At 41.7% G+C, this 20,504-nt stretch overlaps 1 protein-coding gene across 2 annotated transcripts in view; it reads left to right on the forward strand.

Moving 5' to 3' along the window:
* The window catches only part of LOC145444998 (uncharacterized), a 69,544-nt gene that overhangs the window by 2,583 nt on the left and 46,457 nt on the right, over positions 1-20,504 (forward strand). For both annotated transcript variants that reach the window (XM_080323082.1, XM_080323083.1), the window contains exons 3-6: positions 577-676; positions 740-874; positions 935-1,006; positions 2,586-2,699. In XM_080323082.1, the coding sequence (XP_080179208.1) occupies positions 577-676; positions 740-874; positions 935-1,006; positions 2,586-2,699 (421 nt within the window). The remainder of the gene's footprint in view (positions 1-576; positions 677-739; positions 875-934; positions 1,007-2,585; positions 2,700-20,504) is intronic.

The raw sequence follows: 20,504 nt of genomic DNA on the forward strand, positions 1-20,504 counted from the left end.
TACGCACATATCACCGTAATTAATTGCATCATTAGCTTATGAATGTGCTATAGAGTCATGAGAGTGTCAGGCTAAACCCTAGTCATTTACGATATGGTAATTACGTGGTAAAGAGGTTACCAGTTACAGCCTAATTTTCAAAGATCAAACGTCAATTACCAATGATTTTCTTCACTGTTACGTTACAGAGAACGTCATTGGTGATGATTATAAAATTTATTGGCCTTTCTGATACCTTTATCACCCTGCGAAATATCACAGTCTGTCGCCACAAAAAGTGACAAGACCTCATCTTACGACTTCATCTTAAAGATTACGATGATCACATGAATTGGTTTTGTGTAATAATTGGCAATAGTAAGATTGCTTTTGTAATGTCAGTAGATAATATGATAACCTCTTTGGATAAGCACTACCAAATTTCTTTCATATATATACGGTAGCATAGCAAGAGGGGTTAAATTTTTTTTTGCATGCGATTTAGCTCTATAGGCTAATCTATGTTGCTCTGTTGTGATAATGATTTTGGTGTAAGGTCTCTGAAAATGATACTGAATAATGGACATTGCCTTCCAGACAAGCCTTTGCCGATGATGATTCTTCCGACTCCTATTCTGATACGGATGACTCGCTTAGCGACGACGAAGCAGAGGAGGAAGAAATAGAAAGCGAAGAGGTGCAGATTGACCCTTAGGCTAACCAGTACCTTGAAATCAGCTTACCTCAGAAGTATATTAAGGCTTCTACCGAGCCGGACGCGTCTTCTGCCTGCGCGATATCAGTGTCTTCCGGGTCATCTTTTGAGGTTATCGGGGATGAAAATTCCGATCAGTACGTGGTGGCGAAGGTTACGATCCCGGATCAAAAAATAGCGGTACTTTCAAATTTGGTGGTATTACGATGCCGCCTGTGCGGTTACAGTGTATTTTTTTAGAAATGCATGCAGTTGAAGATAACCGAAAGCGTTTGGAGCGCGAAACAGAGAATCATTCAATCTCTCGCTAAGGTGGGTGATGTCACCATTCAGATTTTCCAAATTTGATTATTATTAATATCACAGTAGCCGGTAGGCCTATATATAGCCCCCTATAGCTACAGTTTTTTTTCTAAATTAGATTATAATTGAAATTATAGCTATTTTTTCAAATTGGATTAGAATTAGAATTGTAGCTGCACAGCTTTTTTTTACAAATTTGATTAGAATTAAGACTCCGAATTAGGTAGAAATACAACAAAAACCAAACTCGGTTCATATCAAATCGCCAGAATGGCAAATGTCTGTTCACCAAGATTGGCTCGTTTCGCACTGCCAAGTTCTGTAGCATTAGCAGGAAAACCAGGAAATAGATTAGAATTAGAATTAGGATTATAGCTACAGTTTTATACAAAACAGATTAGAATTAGAATTATAGCTACACAGTTCTTTCCAAATCTGATAAGAATTGGAGTTCACATTTTTGTTCACAGATTTGATTAGAATTATAATTCTAGCTACATCGTTTTTTCCTAATTAATTTAGAACTAGTATTATGGCTACACAGCTTCTTGCAAATTTGATTTGAATTAGAATTACTGAATCCGCAAAAACGTGGAAATTGAATCAAATTACGAACTGAAATGAATCCCTGCCCAAATCAAACTCAGTTCATATCAAACCAGAGCTCATGCACCAGAGTGGGAAATGTTTTTACATTAAGCTCTTCTCGTTTCGCGCTATACAGTAGGGGTCTTCAAAAATGACTTTTTTCTCAAATCGTACTGACTACTACATGAAATTGTTAGATTACCTAATTTAAGCCTACACAGCAAATTTGGTTCGATTCCAACCCGTAGCCGCATTGCTGCAGCAGAAAAAAGTTTCTAATTATTATATAAAAATAAACAACAATAAGTTTGAAAATTTTCTGTCCACCCCATGAAAGTGTTAGGTTGTCTATAGAAACGATGTTCACCAAATTTGGTTCAATTCAAACGAGTGGAAGCGGAGTTATTGCCGTCGAAAAATTTGGATTTGATTAAAATAGTATTTATGGTAGGCCCCACTATAATAAATAATCAAAGAATTGGTCACCGTAAATACTCTTTTATTCACAATCCAAATTTTTCGACGGCAATAACTTCGCTTCCACTGGTTTGAATTGAACCAAATTTGGTGAACATCGTTTCTATAGACAACCTAACACTTTCATGGGGTGAACAGAAAATTATGAATTTTTTGTTATTTCTTTTTATATAATAAACAGAAACTTTCTTCTCCTGTAGCAATGCGGCTACTGGTTGGAATTAATCCAAATCTGGTATGTAGGCCTAAATGCGGTAATGTAACAATTTTATCAAGTAGCCAGTAAGATTTGAGAAAAAAAGTCATTTTTGATTACCCCTGCTATACAGTACTCTTGTAGCGTTTTCAGGAAAACCATAAATTAGATTGGAATAAAAATTATAGCATAGGCATATTTCACAAATTAGTATTAGATCGCAGGCGTTTCGCTCTAATTTGTATAATTAGAGAACGAGAATTATCCAGCCGTCAAAGTTTGGTTGCTTCGCAGTTGACTTCGAATAACGTCGATTTTTTTTATTAGAAATTACGCGACCCTCTGAATTACGGACTGTACGCCGCCAAGGAAGGGAAATTTCTGCTGGACCACCGTCCGATTTCGGACTACATCGAAGGCGGATCGGTCGGAGATTTGCAGGTTTGACGCGATTACCTGTTTATGGCTTCCCGGATAATCGGTTTCGCGTGCGCGTCTCGCGTCCGCGTGTATTTCGCGACATCAAAAGCGTGATTCGGCTCGCAATAAGCCCGCCTGTGTCATACTGGCAGGATAATATATGTTGTTGTGTAAGATTTTGTTGTTTTTATGAGATTTTTGCGAGTTTACGCCGTTACCATTGCGTCGTTACACTTGTGAAAGTGACATCGGTCGGATTGCGCTGAGCGATTGACTTGTTTCTGAAAAATTTCGAAAATCCATCTGCTCCGTTGCGGTATGTAGTACGTAATAAATCGGCGTGTCGTCACGGTAGCTGGAAGCTATATATCTTGTTTCCGAGATCGCGATAGTCCGCTTTCTCGTAACAGAAACGCTAAGGGCCTATTAACGCCGTATTGTCATACGAAACTCAGTTTAGTGTTACGAATCGCGGTATTCCTTTTCCGGGTTTTGGGTATGTCATCGTTTTTCGCGTAGTTTCTGAATTGAATCGATGGACTAATCATCATCGGTGCATTATCTGATGTTATTATCTCTGGCGAACACGCGCCGCATCCAGAAAGCTGTTCATTCTGATTGTGTGTGTAGTTATGGCGACTTTGGCGAATTCTAGTCTATAATTTATCCTCCTTAGTGCGGTGTTTTTATAAAACCGACTCTCCCTGCTCGGCACGAATCACCGTGCTGTCGAAAAATTTCGATTTGAATAAAATAGCATTTACGGTGGCAAATTCTTCAATTATTTATTATAGTGGTGCCCACCGTAAATACTATTTTATTCAAATCCAAATTTTCCGACGGCAATAACTCCGCTTCCACTGGTTGGAATCGAGCCAAATTTGGTGAGCTTCGTTTCTATAGACAACCTAACAATCTCATAGGGTGTACAGAAAATTTTGAAATTTTTACGGTCTATTTTTATATAAAAAAATAAAAAGACCTTCTGTAGCAATGCGGCTACTGGTTGGAATTGAACTAAATCTGGTGTGCGTGTGCAGTGTGCAGCCTTTAATTAGGTAACCTAACAATTTTATCAAGTAGCCGATACAATTTGAGAAAAAAAAAGTAATTTTTGATCGCCCCTAGTGTTCACTTCAGCCTGATTCCGCGGTTAAGTATGTCTTTTTCCTGAGTGATTGTCGTTTTATACTTCCACTACCGCGTGTTTTCGGCGGTAGATATCTTTGGGAAGTTCCATATTGAACGGGTGTTTGCAAGGAGTAAATAGCCTGTGTTGATCGATACACTTCAGCGTTGATTAATTACTTTCGTTTGATCGAGGTTTCTGTCAATAGAAAATGTTGACAATGGCCGGCTCATTTCGCTGATTGCGTTTTTGTTATCGATCGGTACCGGTGTTACCAGTACTCGTTTGACTAGATTTGCGTGGCTCGGTTTTTGTCTTTTGCGTCATAGGTCAAATGCCGTATATGTCCTTATTACCTTGTCAAAATCGCATCTACGTGTGATGGCGCGTCAGATATCGTAGAATGTCAAAAACTAGCTATGACTGTCGATCATGATGATTGTCGTGTCATTTTTCGCGTTATTTCATTGGTACGTCAGTGTTTCATCATCTTTTACGTAGTTTACGTGCCGAGAGATCTTTGCTGAATGGAAAATCGTTGGAACTGTTTTCGCGAACTGTCAGTAATCCTGGCATGATCGGATATGGTGTCTCATGTCGTTTTATAGGGTTCAACTATAGATAACTAACCTACGGATAGATACGGAACACCCGTCGTCACGCTTGCTTGCCCGGAGCGAATTACTGCTCAGCAATCTGAGAGCAAAGTATTTGCTAATCCTATAGCTGACGACCCGAGCACTCAAATTGAATAAAGTTGATCTTATTTGAAAGCTACCGTCGCACTGATTCTGAAAATATGCATTACTATTCCATCAAGGCAATGGAACCACCCCGAAATATCCTTCAAAGTATGAAAATCGGCATTGTTCTAAACAATCGCATCAACGCAGCACAATGACCATAACAATGACCCTTGCGTGGTTGCGATTGTTCAGAACAATGCCGATTTTCAGACTCAGGTGTGTTTCGAGGGGGTTTCATTGCCCTGATCAAATTTTATTATCTATTTTCGTAATCAGCGCGATAGTAGCTTTCAAATACGATCAACTTTATTGAATTTGAGCGCTCGCGTCGTCAGCTATGGGATTAGCCATTATGTTGCTTTCAGATTGCTGAGCAGTAATTTCCTCCGGGCAAGCAAGCGTGACGACAGGTGTTGCGTATCTATCCGTAGGTTAGTTATCAATAGTATAACCTAACTGTTGTCAGTGTTGTGTGTCTTGCCGAATTTGTCAAGTTATGGACAAGCGAAACGTTGTAGACGTATTAACGGCATCGTGCCATACCAAACTCAGTTTAGTATTACGAGTTACGCGATTACTACGTCATCGTTTGTCGACTGATTTCTGAAATCATTTCGTGACTCAAACTTGACTCGCAATTGATTCGCGGGTCACAAGAAAACTCGCACATCAAACGGCAAACACGTTGATTCAACGTGCTCGAGTCGAGTCTTTCCCAGGCATATATCGAATTCAGAATATTCTCGAAGATTGCGCGGCGCGGTGCTTTCCGCTACTTCCAGGCGCGTTCTGGTCTGGAATATATTTCAAACACTACGCAGACTTGTTTAATTACTGGATTTTCAAAACGCGCAACTTGAACCATAACTAGAACTAATGACCCTTAAAAATTCGCAGTTAACGAACTAAAACAGCTATCCAATGTCTGACGATACGTATTATTGTATCGCAAATGAGCTGAGAAATATAGGAGATACTGTAGAATCAATCGGCATTGTAAAAGGGTTGTTAGTAGTGATGGCTCTGAGCTGTCGATGGCTGAAAGAACATCACACAACAGAAATTGCGCTTTGGAATCACATACCTAGTGGAATATTACACATCTTCTCTTCCGCGAATCATCGAATCTTTTCTAGTCTGGTAATTGCCCGTAGGCACGTCGAGAAGTGACGAGAAATTTTGAATCGTTAATTTTTATGACCCTCCCCGGAAGTTAGACGTAAATGATAACAATTTTCAGGCACGCAGTACGCCTCAACGAGGAATTTCCACAGTTCTGCAGTCCGCCGTGAATAAACGGATTAGAAATTGAACCATCTGTTCGTAATCTTTGATAAACCTACCTAATTTTCTAGCGATTAGGGAAATTGAGAGCAATTGGGAACGTACGCGAACGGCCGTTACACGCGCGCGGGATTATCCTTCACCAATATCTCGGAAGTCGCAGGAACGAAGCGCCGTTAAAATGTTGGCTGGCGCATTAGCAATCAATCTGAGTATACGAGACGCCTTCTGTCTCGTTAAATATAGCGTGTTCCTGGAAAGGTCAAAGTTAGATCGCGTGGATTGCGTATCCAAAATTGTAACGGGCGGGTAATGCGATATCGGCTTTGACACTACACTTAGATGTAAGTCTAGATATGGTTCCGGCAGTCAACAAAAAAGGCTTGCAATGTACATCGCACAATGCACATTAAGGTTATTCATTCAAAATTAACCTTTCTTCCAAATTTCACTGGCTAGTTAACGAATTAGTTGACTGAAGTAACGGTGCACACAAAATTTGAGTCGATTCCAATCAGTGCACGACTAATTACAACAACTCGAAATTGCAAGCGTTTTATAAAATAATGACATCTACGGTGTCAAATTTCGTCATGCGCCATGATCAGAAGTCGTGTTCCAGGCGTGCCTGAAGGGTAATTGACGGTGTTTTTCACACGTTTTCATTTTGTTATGGGCTGGTTGTATCGTTTAGAGATAGAGACATTGCTAATTGATGAAGTAATTACGATGCTGATGAGCCGGAAAATAGTCTAATTCATTGAGATAGCCCCGTTAAAACAATGGCGGTGTAATTCACAATTGAAATACTTTCCCTACTGAAATCCGGTAATCATCTAATGAAACTTGTGGCCGTGTTCTTCATAATGCATTATGATTATGATATTTGATATTTAATAACCCTACTGTACAAATTGTCCAACGGGATTGTGAGCCACGCTGACAGCGGAGATACATATCGCCCTGTCCGCGAAGAAGTGCCAATTTTACCGGGTATAAGGCCCACGAAATATGTTCTAATTTCGCTTAACCTGTTCCATTAGGTCTTTGCTCAAGTGCGCTGAGAGCGGACCTAAAACACTAAAATATGCCTATGCTCATTTTGTACAATTTGTACAAGTACATGAATATTGTGACAAAATTATTTCGGTAAACTGAAGGGTTGTTCGCGCGCTTGGCGCAAATACCTTCTTGCATTCACGGTTTTTATATGTATTCCCAATTCCACGTCCTAATGAGATGGTGGGACTTGCGACTACTAGAAAGCATCTACATGCGGCCCCTATTTCATGGCCTTATTTATATCATGCGCGCCTTGGTTAAAATGGTTTCACAGATTCTGATACGGTGTTATCGGCGTATACAACTACATGCGTATCAGGCGCGTAGCCAGCCGAAAAATAAGGGGGGGGTTTGAAATAAAAGGGGGGGGGTTTCGATTTTTTTCGAATTTTGTAACGTAGCATCGATTCGTTAGGGTTAAGTACATGTGATGCGTAAATAACGATTATAAAACATTCCCGTGTCGGCGATTATAGGCGTATGATAAACTTGTCGACGAGTCCGGAAGTGCTGTTGATTAGCGACTCCCTGATCTGTCGTGAACAATCAAATACGCACGCGTCGAACATGTGAAAACACGCGCTTATCAACGCGCCGAACAATTAAATACGCCCGCTCATCAATGCGTCTTACGTAGCCTCGGCGACGAATTGCGCAAGTAAAAATGTACGAGGTTTTATGGAATATGTGCTATAATGACGCCGATTTCAGATGGTTCCAACCTTACCTCTTTTATAACTCAAGCCTACTGGACTATAACTGAAGACTAGTGGTAATCAATTACGCATGTACTGTACGTACGCACGCGTCGAACATGATTGCGGACATTCGATGTCGTTCAGTTACGAGATGTCATTCTTTAATCACAATCGCTAATCAGCATACACTTAATCGCAGTTTATCCAAGCCATCGAGAAATAGGAGCCAATGCATGTAGGCCCAAGACGCGGTAGTTAAGCTAGCGATATCTTTAGTACTAGGCCTGTTGCAGATGCGATTGTGTAGGCAAGCGAAGATATCGTGCACACCAAGCCAATGCAGATGTGATTGTGAAGGCCAGTGACGATATCGTGCGCACAGGGCCTATTGCAGATGTGATTATTCAAGCCAGCGGAATTAGGCTTGTTGGAGACGCGGTAAATGAGGCTAGCAATAATTGCCGAACGCGCGACAATGAATGACCTGATTTCGCTATCATCTCAGCGGGAGATCGTGTCGCGTTACATTGTGCAGTGCAATGCGCCAGGACGAATCTCGCTAATTAGCAATACGACTTTCGTTATTGGCCGCGCGCAATACTGATAATACAACTTATTGAATTGCAACCGACTATTAGCGTCAGAGCGGTCATTAAAAAGGGCGAGGTTTCGTGTTAAAGGAGGGGGTTTCGCGTTTCTAAAGGAGGGGGTTTCGACCCCCGAAACCCCCCCCTGGCTACGCGCCTGATGCGTATCATCGACGAATATTTAATAAAATGATGTCGCGCAATCTGTCATTCTCGTGTCAATGTATATAGACGTCGACCTTCGACCCCTGTTACGTCACACGAGTCGCGAACGTGCCGATTACGCCGGATTTACATAATCGCCGATTTGTCTCCTAACATTTCGAACTCGGTCTAACCCGCTGACACGGTACTTACGATCGCTGTTCTTCGTAGCCTAATCTGCAGATTCGATATCGCCGAAGATTTCTCGTGCCTCGCCTACGTCATTATAATAGCAGCGATATTTCGCCCGCGGAGTTTACGCCGGCCAGAATGCGCCCGTGTCGGACAAGGCGTTATCTGATCACCAGATTTGAACTGGGATTAGTCATGATTTGAACATCCGGCTGTAACGAATTGTTCCCTAGTATCCATTGGTTTTCACCCGGGAGTGTTGTCGTTAGTTGTTTTGTAAACAAAGAAAGCGCCCTGTGACGCGCGTCTGGAGAAAAACTCTCGTGTGCGGAAGGGTTTTTACCGAAGCCGTCCTGTGATGACCGTTACGTGTTTTGTGAATTGAAAAAGTCGGCTCGACGCGCTGCCCTTTGTACCGAGCTGGTGCCAGTCTGGGAAAACTAGAAAATTTTCAGTTTTTCCGAATTAGGTTAGAATTATAATTACTGAATTATCAGAAACTGAAATTCCGAAATACAAGAAATACAACAAAAATCATGTTCATATGAAATCAGGGGTTAATTCTCGTAATCATACGATTGTCAAATGGCTATACAATACGCCAAGCCTGGCTCGTTTCGTTCTATGCATTTGATTAGAATTGAAATTATATATATCATAGACACAGTGAACACTTCGTGAACACAGTTATTGCGATAACATTTCAACCGAATAGTATATTCATATTGAAATGAATCCGAATATTTTCGGCTGACACTCGTCAGGGGTAATCGTCAGCAACTATTAGAGAATTGGAAGAGAACATCGTACATCAACAATCGTATCACCAAACATGACGTCACCGGCGTGAAATTTCGAATAATCTGGGCGAAGACAAGGCTTGAGATCAAATGTACTATTTTCAGATGGTGCACGAACTCGTTCTGTGGGCACAAATTAGTAGCGAATTCTGGTTTTGTTGAGAATTTTGCCTGCGTGGTTCGCCTTTGGATTTTTTGGCGGAGATGCGTGCTTTCTGCTGATATAGCGCCCTCGCGTGTGCTCCCTGCGTAGTGCGCTTGTGAAATTTCGAACGGAACATTTATGCTTATGGCACCGATGAATAGCAATTTGTTTGTTCTGTTTTGACGAGAACAGTCCCCGTTGATCGTTAGTGCTATCAACAACAGCCTGTTGTAGTTATAAGCAACGCAAGGCGGGATGCATGTAAATGTCAACTAATATCTTCATCACTTAGTCGCAATTCGTTACATCGATTATAGACTGTAATATTGTTTAATATCGCGGGACTGTTATCCAATGTATGGTTGAGAGAACATTCTGATTGTTATTTATGAGTAGATGAGACTCAGTGAGACTCAGTAAAGCTAGCTTACGGTGCAGAGGGGTCAAAGCAGTCAGCGTTTCTACTCAAATAGAAGTAATGCTGTGAATTTATACTCAATTGGAAGTAAAAGTGGCCGATTCAGAAATTTATCCATTTTTTTTCTTAATTAGACTATAATTCGGATTATAACTAAAAACCAGAAATTAGATTCTAATGAACGTAGAAACATTGGACAAATTAGATTACCGGCATTTAGCTCTAATTAGGTTAATTAGGTGAATAGAATTAGCTCGTGTGCGGCTTGATCTGTTGATATTGACTATTTTGCGGACCGGGACCTTCAACTGCAAACGCGGAATCGACCACGCGTCACTTGTCGAATCCAGAAATGATATCATGCGCCCGAAGGCTACGTGTTTCCATACGCGGTTTCGCGGGCGGCTGGACGCGATTACGGGCTGAAACAAAAGCGAAATAGGACTTGTCACAGATTGCGAGGATCAGCCGCGTCGCTCTCGTAAAGCAGGTCTGATGCCGGCGCCTATAGCATGTATCAGCGTGTAGCAGTATTAACGATAGCTCAGTCAGATGCAAGGTCGTTACGCCAGGCTAGGTCACCGGACTTGTGCAATTTACCAAGCTAGTTACTGTTTTCAGTAGCTTTAGCTCTAGTTCTAGTTTCAGATTTTGAAAAGTGAGTAGTTCTAGTTCTAGTTGCGGATTTTAAATAGTTAGTAATTATAGTTTCGCATTTTAAAAAAATGCATTGGCATTTAAAAAATGTCCTTTGACATGACTCGTGATACCGATGTTCTGATGTTCTCGCAGTCTTTGGTAGTTCAGACTCGTCAATACCGGCGTTGACGTCGTAGCCTGGTGCGTTTTGGGAGGTCGAAACCCCGTCCTGTACTGATGTTCGTGTGGAAAGCCACGATTCCAATATAATTATCGTTAATGAGTTGCTTGAGAATCGGATCTGGTTAGCTGTGTTTTAGTTGTTGGTTGCGCATGTTTAACGGTCGTTAGTTCTAGTTCTAGTAGCGCATTTTTAAATCCATCACTTTCTGCAAGTCCGGTAATCGGTAGGGCAAGTTTTTGTTGCAGTCAAATCCCTCGAAAGTTGCGCTTATTTTTCGCAAAAGTTGCAGTTACGGACAAGTTCCTTGAAAATATGAGGGTATGAGATACTCGAATCGATCCGTATCCGAGGCACCGTAGCGAAACTCAGTGTTGGCGAACTCATCAAAATCAATAGCCTGAAAAAATTGACCCAGTGAAAATATATCTTTCGGCGGTCTACCCTGAATATACGTCAAATCAGAAAGGACCTCAAATTCAAACGACGGTGAAATGATCAAGCGATTTATTTACATATTGTGCCAAATATTTGCGGTAAAAAGTTGGGTGCATGAAATATCGAAAGGAATCTTGCAGAAATTTACAGGAAAAGTAGAAAAAAGTTGCATGAAATATCGATAAAGTTGGAAGAAATTATCTGATAAACCAGAGAAAAGTTTCAAAAAGGTGCGCTATAGGTTTTCTCCAAACAGCCTAAAACACCATACTACATAACCTCTGAGTATTTAGGAAGCTGCCGGAAGCTGTAAATAAAAGTTGCAAAAGCTATCCTGTTCACGTAATGAATTAACGACTGCTCATGCTCAGTCAGGTGCGAGGTCATTAACGCCGGACCCGCACACAAAAATAGATGTCAAATTGTGACGTAACTTCGCATTTCCTGCGATGCGATTCTCATGGACAGCGAAGTTACCTTTATATAACTGGGTACTGCAAATTACCGGTAGCGAATTGATGTTCTTGGCCGCGCGCGAGCAAGCTATATTTAATTTATCAAACCGGATGATGTTATTGTCACGGGCAGCTGTACAATGACCGGGTCGGGTTCGGTGATTGTGCGGTACTCATCCGGATTCGTAAGAATTTATAACTCGTGAAAGTGGTGAGCACTTTTGATGTTCAAAGTCCGCGCTACGTTCCTGGCTCACGCCAGTAATAGCACACCTTGAGCTTTGAGGAGGTGACAACAGGTTTTTTTCTTTCTCATGGTGGTGCGCGAGCTTACATTATTACGTTATCACTTGACGCTTAGCGATAACCGTGACCTCAGTTGCTTCACACTAGCGCAATCTCGTAACCTGTCAGTTGATCGCATATAGCGAGATGTGAGATATTCAATATCGTGTCAGGCGTGTCTCAGTGTGGAATGCGTGAGTCAATTCCTGTTATTGCATCTGTCAACAAGTCTGGCGCGTTTACTAGCTGCGAGGTTTCATATCGACTTTTGCGGTGATGTATTTTGTAAGTTGGTCTGGATGCGAGCGTGAAGCAGCAACTTCCAACCTTTGGAAGTCAATGCCGGTGGTTCGCAGTGAATGCATTTCTCTGTATGTAAAATTACGGTTTTCACAAATCGTTAACGTATTTTTTCTGATGCAAAAATGTCTTCATCGAATGCGTAGTTAAATGCTGTATGCGTCATTTGACTCGGCTGCACACCTCGTAGCTTGTGAAGTCGAAACAATTGTAATCAGCACATTAATTTTTTCCTTGTGTGTGTATTACAATGATAATCACGTACGGAACAGCCCGTGGTCGGATTTGTGTCGAGATTTCCTGGCCGATTTGTTTAATAGTCCGCCCACGTCCATAGCCCTATAGGCCTATATACATCTGTAGGAAAGTTTAGTTTTCGGTAATTTGTTAGTACGCAACAAAATCGTAGAACCTCACGGTTGCACGCGGTATGAAAGAGGTTGGGAACTAATGCTTTATAATCTTGGTCGCTAGTTCTGCTGATGTCCTGTGATACGGAATTATTTGGATTTGGTGTATTTTTTATTCTCTCTCTCTATCCCTGTTTGGGTTTAGCATTGTCGTGGCTGTGTTACTGGTTTTCAATGCAATGTCATGCAACACGATACCGTCTCGAAAGTTCCTTGAGATTTTGAGATATCGTCTTTTCCGCAGCGTGGCTTCGATTGTCCACGCGACGTTGAAATTGCTCGCGTGAACTCTCGAAAATTCGTGGCGATAGGAATCGGTATTTTTCTATTGCAATAATATGTGCAATTCTTCAGACACGTGCGAGCTCTCGAAAATTCGGGGTGATACTAATCGTTATTTTTGCGTTAGAATAATATCTATTGTCACGTGCGTTACGTTTTTCGTTTAGATTCTGCGGTCGTTTGGAATCCGTTACTTTTTGGGGGACTTGATTGCTTGTAACGGTTTGCGTTGTATTTCTAGCGTGGTCTTGAAACGATGTGGGCACTATCAGCTTTACGGGCGCTAATTACGTGTGTTTTATCACATTTTTCGTCCAAAAGGTGCCCAAGCTTCAGCGGATTCACTAATTCTAATCTAATTTTGAAAAAAACGTCTATATATAATTCTTATTTTAATCTAATTTGAAAAAAAACTGTAGGTATCATTCTAGTATAATATGTAAAAGCTGAAAACTTTCAGGTTGTCCAAGTGATATGCGGGAACATAGCATCTTGTTGGTTGTATTCTATTGCCGGGATAACAGTCGGTAGTTTCCCGGACCCCCACGGCACGTGCTCCGAAGATATATTCAATATGGCCAGGCGCGTAGCCAGCCGAAAAATAAGGGGGGGGTTGAAATAAAAGGGGGGGGTTCGATTTTTTCCGAATTTAGTAACGTAGCATTGATTCATTAGGGTTAAGTACATGCGATGCGTAAATAACGATTATACAACATCCCCGTGTTGGCGATTATAGGCGTATGATAAGCTTGTCGACGAGTCCGGAAGTGCTGTTACTTAGCGACTCCCTGATCTGTTGTGAACAATGAAATACGCACAAGTTGAACATTTGAATACGCGCGCTTATCAACGCGCTGAACAATTAAATTCGCGCGCTTGTCAAAGCGTCCAACAATTAAATACGCCCGCTCATCAATGCGTCTTGCGTCTTACATAGCTTCGGCGACGATTTAGGCAAGTAAAAATGCACGAGTTTTTATGGAATATGTGCTATAATGACGCCGATTTCAAGTGGTTCAAACCTTTACCTCTTATAACTCAAGCCTACTGGACTATAACTGAAGACTAGCAGAAATCAATTACGCATGTTTGTAGGCACGGGTCGAACATGATTGCGGACATTCGATGTCATTCAGTTACGAGATGTCACTCTTTAATCACAATCGCTAATCAGCATATACTTGATAGCATTTTATCTAAGCCATCGAGAAATAGGAGCCAAAGCCCATCCAAAGACGCGGTAGTTAGGCTAGCGATATCTTTAGTACTAGGCCTATTCCAGATGCGATTGTGTAGGCCTACGAAGATATCGTGCACACCAAGCCAATGCAGATGTGATTGTGAAGGCCAGTGACGATATCGTGCGACGCGGGCCTATTGCAGATGTGATTATTCAAGCCAGCGGAATTAGGCTTGTTGGAGACGCGGTAAATCAGGCTAGTAATGATCGCCGAACGCGCGACAATGAATGACCTGATTTCGCCAATCATCTCAGCGGGAGATCGTGTCGCGTTACATTGTGCAGTGCAATGCGCAGCGCACAGACGAATCTCGCTAATTAGCAACACGTCTTTCGTTAATTGGCCGCGCCTTCTGTTAATTCGCCGCGCGCAATACTGATAATATGACTTATTGAATTGCAAACGAGTATTAGCGTCAGAGCGGTCATTTAAAAAGAGCAAGGTTTCGCGTTAAAGGAGGGGGTTTCACGTTTCTAAAGGAGGGGGTTTCGACCCCCGAAACCCCCCCCCCTGGCTACGCGCCTGAATATGGCCAAACCGGTCCATGCACAAAATTTACACCGTGGCGTGGCTCAGTTATAATTTCTTCCCAGTCTCCTGCTATTTGCACGCTCTCGCAATTCGACTCCGAAAAGCTCTATACTTTGATATCGATTTGCAAGAGTTTACGACAACCGATAGCCGCGCGCCTTTGTGCGCTTTAGCTATCCTGGCAGCATCATTATCGGCGCCTATCAAGGAATGTAATCGGCACGTGTGATCTTGCATCGAGGTACAAGGCCATAAACACCTAAGTATAGAAATCGACTTTTTGTTCATGACCCGAGGCTTTAATATGTGATAAAATGTCTTCGCGGGCTGTTGTTAGGGTAATCTGGGAATTGTTTCAGAAAGCTTATCTGGGGCTGATCGCAGGACGCGCGTATAATGTTTCAATCGACCATGGTTTATGATTTTCGGTGCGGTAATATAATATTCGCGGCGGAACGGCCGGGTTTTTGGTAAGTCGCGATTCGTGATATTCTCCTGTCCAGGAATCTATGCATTACGGGATAAGAGGTACAGGTGCAGTAATTCAGTAGGCTATACAGCTGAATAATATACGGGTTTATTTCAATATGAATATATTCAATTGCGGACAGCTCTGCAATAGCGTAAGGACACAGTGTGTGTGAATAGCGTGATTGTGTAGTCTGTCACAGATTTCGAGTCCGTGGTTTGTGGTTATGCAATGCCCGTTCCATTTCAAGTGGTAGCTCTGGTAAGGAACCGAAGGTTGTAATTAATGCGCCGAGTGGTCGCAGTTTCCCGAAAAGTGTGGCTGGTGGCCTTGTTCGTCGCAATTACGCGTGCGCTTTTGATGGAGTTGATTGTCTGTCGACGTAGCCTGTAGCATTGTGATGTATCTATTAGTTGTTTTGATTCGCGGAAAACCGATGCCAATCGCAAAGTCAAGTTGGGTTTGGCGATTAGTTGATTTGAGCGACGGGAAATGTGACTTAGTCATTGCCACGTCCTACACTGTTGCGTTGCTTTGTGATTTGATGTCGCATATGCGTTCAACTCTAGAATTTTTATTTGTCGTTTTGTCCCCTATGTCCAGGCCGTGTTATTTTTGGCATATGCCAAAACTGCCAAAAATAACTTATTTTTGGCATTTTTCAATTTTTATTTTTGGCAGTTTTGGCATCGTCCTCTAAATAGATAGTTTCAGCCTCGAATTAGTCACAAAAACGCTTTATTTGGGCTAGTTTGTCAAAAGACACCACAAATGTGCAGCATCCACGTATAATCAGTGCCAACAAACAATAAGAAGAAGAAAATACCTAACGATTTCATAGGTTAATAATATCAAACGAAACCACAAAATGTGCAGTATCCATCGGAATCGGTGCCAATAAGCAAAAAAAAGAAAGAAAAGCCAAACAAACACGCTCAACAGCTGATTGTTACAGCTGTTGAATAGACTTAAATCGTTTGCACTATAACAGTGCTTCCAAACTCAGGTCAGCTAAGTTTCTCCTCAATTCATTTCTCGCCCAGAGAATCTGGGAAATATCGGCTTCAACAGTAGCCGTTGAGGGAAAGAATGTTGCCAGTCATCCACAAAAGGTTTTCAGAGCTTCAAAATCTTTGGAGGGCCGAACCGGCTACCATGCATCATGAAAAGAGATCACTTCGCCAGTGCCATCGATCTCATCGCGGAAAGAATTTTCTTCCCGATCCTTTTCCAGGAGTTTCCTGTGTTGTCTCTCAACACATTCTATTTAGTAGTCCTACTATCATTTCTCATGCAGTCTACCGATATATTTTCGGAGGACTTTTGTCACTTCAGGTGGCTTTAATATTACCAACTCGCATGGAAGAGTCCTGGGAAGGTTAGTTTGTTTAAGAACATTGACGCAACAAGACTGTCTGGCAAAACGAGACAATGCGTCACAATGTTGAACTCGATCACAATGCAAAAATCGTGGTTGATTTTGGGGGTTACAGTTCCATGAGCAGAATATAATTTATATTTTAATAATCAGTACTGCGGCAGCTTCTCATTGATACCCGTTTTATCAAATTTAGCGCTCGACAAGCCGGTCAAAAATGGTCGTAAAATTGCCTTCGGACAAATGGAAAGTATGACGTAAACCAAATGCAGTCAGCCGTTCAATCTCGCTGTGCCCACACCATTTAGGACACCATGCTTTCACCCCTAATGGGTGGGCTGGACCCAGATTAAGAAACCTGCCTTTCACAAACGCTCTTCTCGCTTGCAACGTGGTCCTGTTAACACAACACCATGAACGAAATACACTATTTGCCAGGCCGTGTTATTTTTGGCATATGCCAAAAATTGCTTATTTTTGGCATTTTCAAATTTTTATTTTTGGCAGTTTTGGCATCTGGCTCCTGAAATGCCAAAAATAACACGGCCTGCCTATGTCCGTTTCGTGACGCATTGGCTTCAATAGACAAGTTTCCGCGTTGCTTCTAAATAGTCATGGTATGCTACACTGCAACGAATCGTTCTTGCGTTGATACTGACGCCTTGAAAGTTACTAGGAAGGCAGGCTTGAAAGTTACTAGGAAGGCAGGCTTGGATTTTATATTAATTTTAATATCTTCTATGTGTTATGCAGAATATTTAGATGACCACTTGGCCGGTTATTGTACTGTGAGCCAGCTCTTATTGTGTCGATAGGTGTTAGTTATATCAAAAGCGCAAGTTTTACGTGATAATCTCGATTATAACCGCAGCTAAACATAGGTTACTATTCTGGGCGACCTCTCGCTCAATATTAATGAAATCTTGACACGATTTGTAGTTCGCATCTATAACCGCGATTAGTCGTGTTGCCGCGCTAGCGCGGGCAAGCCTATATGTCACAACAATAATTTCCGGCCAATTTGCAACCGTCAACGCCGTCATTCTAAGTCCGATCTCACGTTAGATCGTGTTTATCTCCGAGGTGTCATGGAACATGCGGAAATGCATTTCGGCTAACTCCTCCGGGCTATCTCGCGAGCGATAATATTCGATAACACGAAACAAAAACTGGCATATGCAGATGAGCTCTTCGGCTGTGAGGATAGACGGGATAGAATACGGAGTTACAAAACAGAATACGACATTTAACGGTTTGCTCAAGCTAACCAAATCGAAACTTCGCAATGAGGCATAGGCAAGCATAGGCCCTTTTATTAGGTCGTCTAAAGAGTTATACTTGACTTTTAGCGATGTATGCAGGAAGCGGCGTTTTATGGCTATCATGATGCGAGAATCTTTGGCGTAATGGGTCGTGTGTAGCCGGATGCGTTATGCAGTAACCTTGCAGGGTGGCCGTATGTTTTTCGCGTTGCGCATAAGGAAAGGAAAGGACGTAGTTTATTTTTGTCCTTGATGTTTTTGCGGCATATACACCGACTCATGATATACATACACACGATCTGCGCATATGCATACCATGAGTGCATGATGTGCATATGCCGCTGGACAAGGAAGTGCAGATATAGCCTTTGCGACTTTCTAAGTCATGCACCACCCCTCCATGCTATCCCAGTAATGCATGAGCGCCAAGCAGGGAAGCCATGGATACCAGTGTTACTAATCAGGTCTTTGGTCTGACCCGGCCGGGAATCGAACCCACGACCTACCGATCAAGAAGCCGGACGCTTAACCATTACGCTATCTTGATCGCTATCATGAAGATTGAAATTTAGTTGCTGTCCGTTGACATGCAGATGACGAGATATGTTCTATGTATGTTATCCAAGATTGTAAAATAGCATGATAATCAGGGTGTCCATCTATTGTTTATAATTCGCACCATACTCTATCGCAGTGGTTCTCAACCGGGGGTCCGCGGACCCCTGGGGGTCCGTGAAGCATTTTCAGGGGGTCCGCGAAGCCTCAAAATAATTGATAACCAAATTGGTATTTTTTTAATTAGAAAAATCACGAGGCAGTTTCGCTTCATTACTAGTAAAATTCCAGAGCTCAGATCAACAGAATCCCGATATAAAATGAAATATCCCGCTGTGCTGACTCATTTTAATTGATAAATTACCAATAGCCCACTGATACAAACATTTTGCTGTTTAAAGATGTTTTGTTCGGGATTGTGGAAAAGTTGGATGAGTAACGTCAATCACGGTGACTTCGAAATGTTTATGAAATCCATTTTCTCCTGTAATATACACAACGATCTTTCCATCATGACTTCACGATAAGCTGCTATATAAAAACGACCAGGCTTGACGTTATATGTTCATTAAAAAAATCTTTTTGGTCCCATATTTGTTGCGATCATACCCAAATGTGTCTTCGGAAGCTGTACACGTTATTGCCACATTCACCACACCTATTATATTTGTGGTAATGGATTGTCGGCACTCGTTCACATCAAATCGAAGGCGCGTATTTTCAAGACACGGCCACGTATTTCAAGAATTGCTGTTGCAGAATTAGCTTTGAAATAATAGAAGTAAATCCAATTTCTATATGAATAGTATGATTTCATTTTCAAGAACGCTCATTTTGTTGCTGTTTATCACTAAGCCTACGGTTGTCCTTTGCACAAGACAGAGGACGGTTGCACGTGAGTTAAATCTGAAGTTAAACTTCGTGGGGGTCCGCGGGGGTCCGTGACGATGCGAAAGGGGTCCGCGAAGACAAAAAGGTTGAGAACCACTGCTCTATCGTATTGTCCTCGATCACATTAAGGGAGAGATAGCCAACATACTTCGAAAGGAGATATTTACACAACGTTTAGAGTTGAAATAACCCTTGTCCCATTTTTATAATAATAATAATAATAATCCTGTCGTGATTAGGTACCTTGGCATTTTTCTTCCGATAAATCGACCCCGTTGAAAGTAATTCTTGCAAAACTGATTCATTTTGTTATGTTGCCGAGTACTGGTTGCAAGTCGAGCCGTGAGAGTCTGGCTTTCGGAGTAACGAAAGTACGCGTCCCCAGTGAAGAACTATTTTATCAACATGGATTATCGTTTTGGCACTTTCTTTCCACAATGGCAGCCCTGAAACCACGATTGTGGCTTTATCATTTTAGCGAAATTATGTCGCGTTCGGAGAAACGACCTTTATGTGTGACGACATTGTAGCAAAACACTCGATAGTCGTAGTTATTGTTGACTTGACAATGTTGAAAGTAAGAAAGCGTTTAAATATTGATAAGTGTAACTGAAATCATTTTTCTTCTGGTTATCTGAAAGGTTCACTTTTTAACTTTCATTCTTATTCTGTGTGGCGTCATTATGAATGGTGCTCGAATTGATCAGATTCTCGATTTTCCTAGCCACAAGTATAGATATTATCCGACTTTGAAAAATACATATTTTTTTTTAATTACTCATTTCTCGAAATATTAAAATTACTCTATTCCACGGGCAGAGGTAGGAATTACTCGAGTGCTTCGCCTCTTATTCGAGCACTTTAAGTGTTGCGTTTCGCGCTGATTTACATTGTAATTAAAACCGAGCGGTATTGGATTTTCGAGCCGATGCCACTAAACCGATAACTATCACTTTCACCGCGATAACCCTGATATATTAAGCCCGCGTTCAAAAGACACGGCATCGAGCTTGAGGCGCAGTTCAAAAACTTCGGAGAATTTATATGAGCAGCGTAACAGCCATTGATATGCTTGGTCGTGAAATAAACTCTGGAAATACAGCATCTGGACACCCGTAATCTATATGAAATATAACAATAGTCCGAGTCTAGTTATAGATCTCCTACTCCTTATTAGTCCGATATATTGAATTGTCGATACCGATAATATTTCTTTTAAATCGTGTTATCGAATCGATATTATCGGCGAACCGATAAAAATCGTTGAGGCTCTAATCATAATACGCTCTGCGTTAGAAGCGTCG

This window comes from Botryllus schlosseri, chromosome 8 (assembly GCF_051294905.1).
Source record: "Botryllus schlosseri isolate E-star chromosome 8, Bs_hap1, whole genome shotgun sequence".
Lineage (NCBI taxonomy): Eukaryota > Metazoa > Chordata > Ascidiacea > Stolidobranchia > Styelidae > Botryllus > Botryllus schlosseri.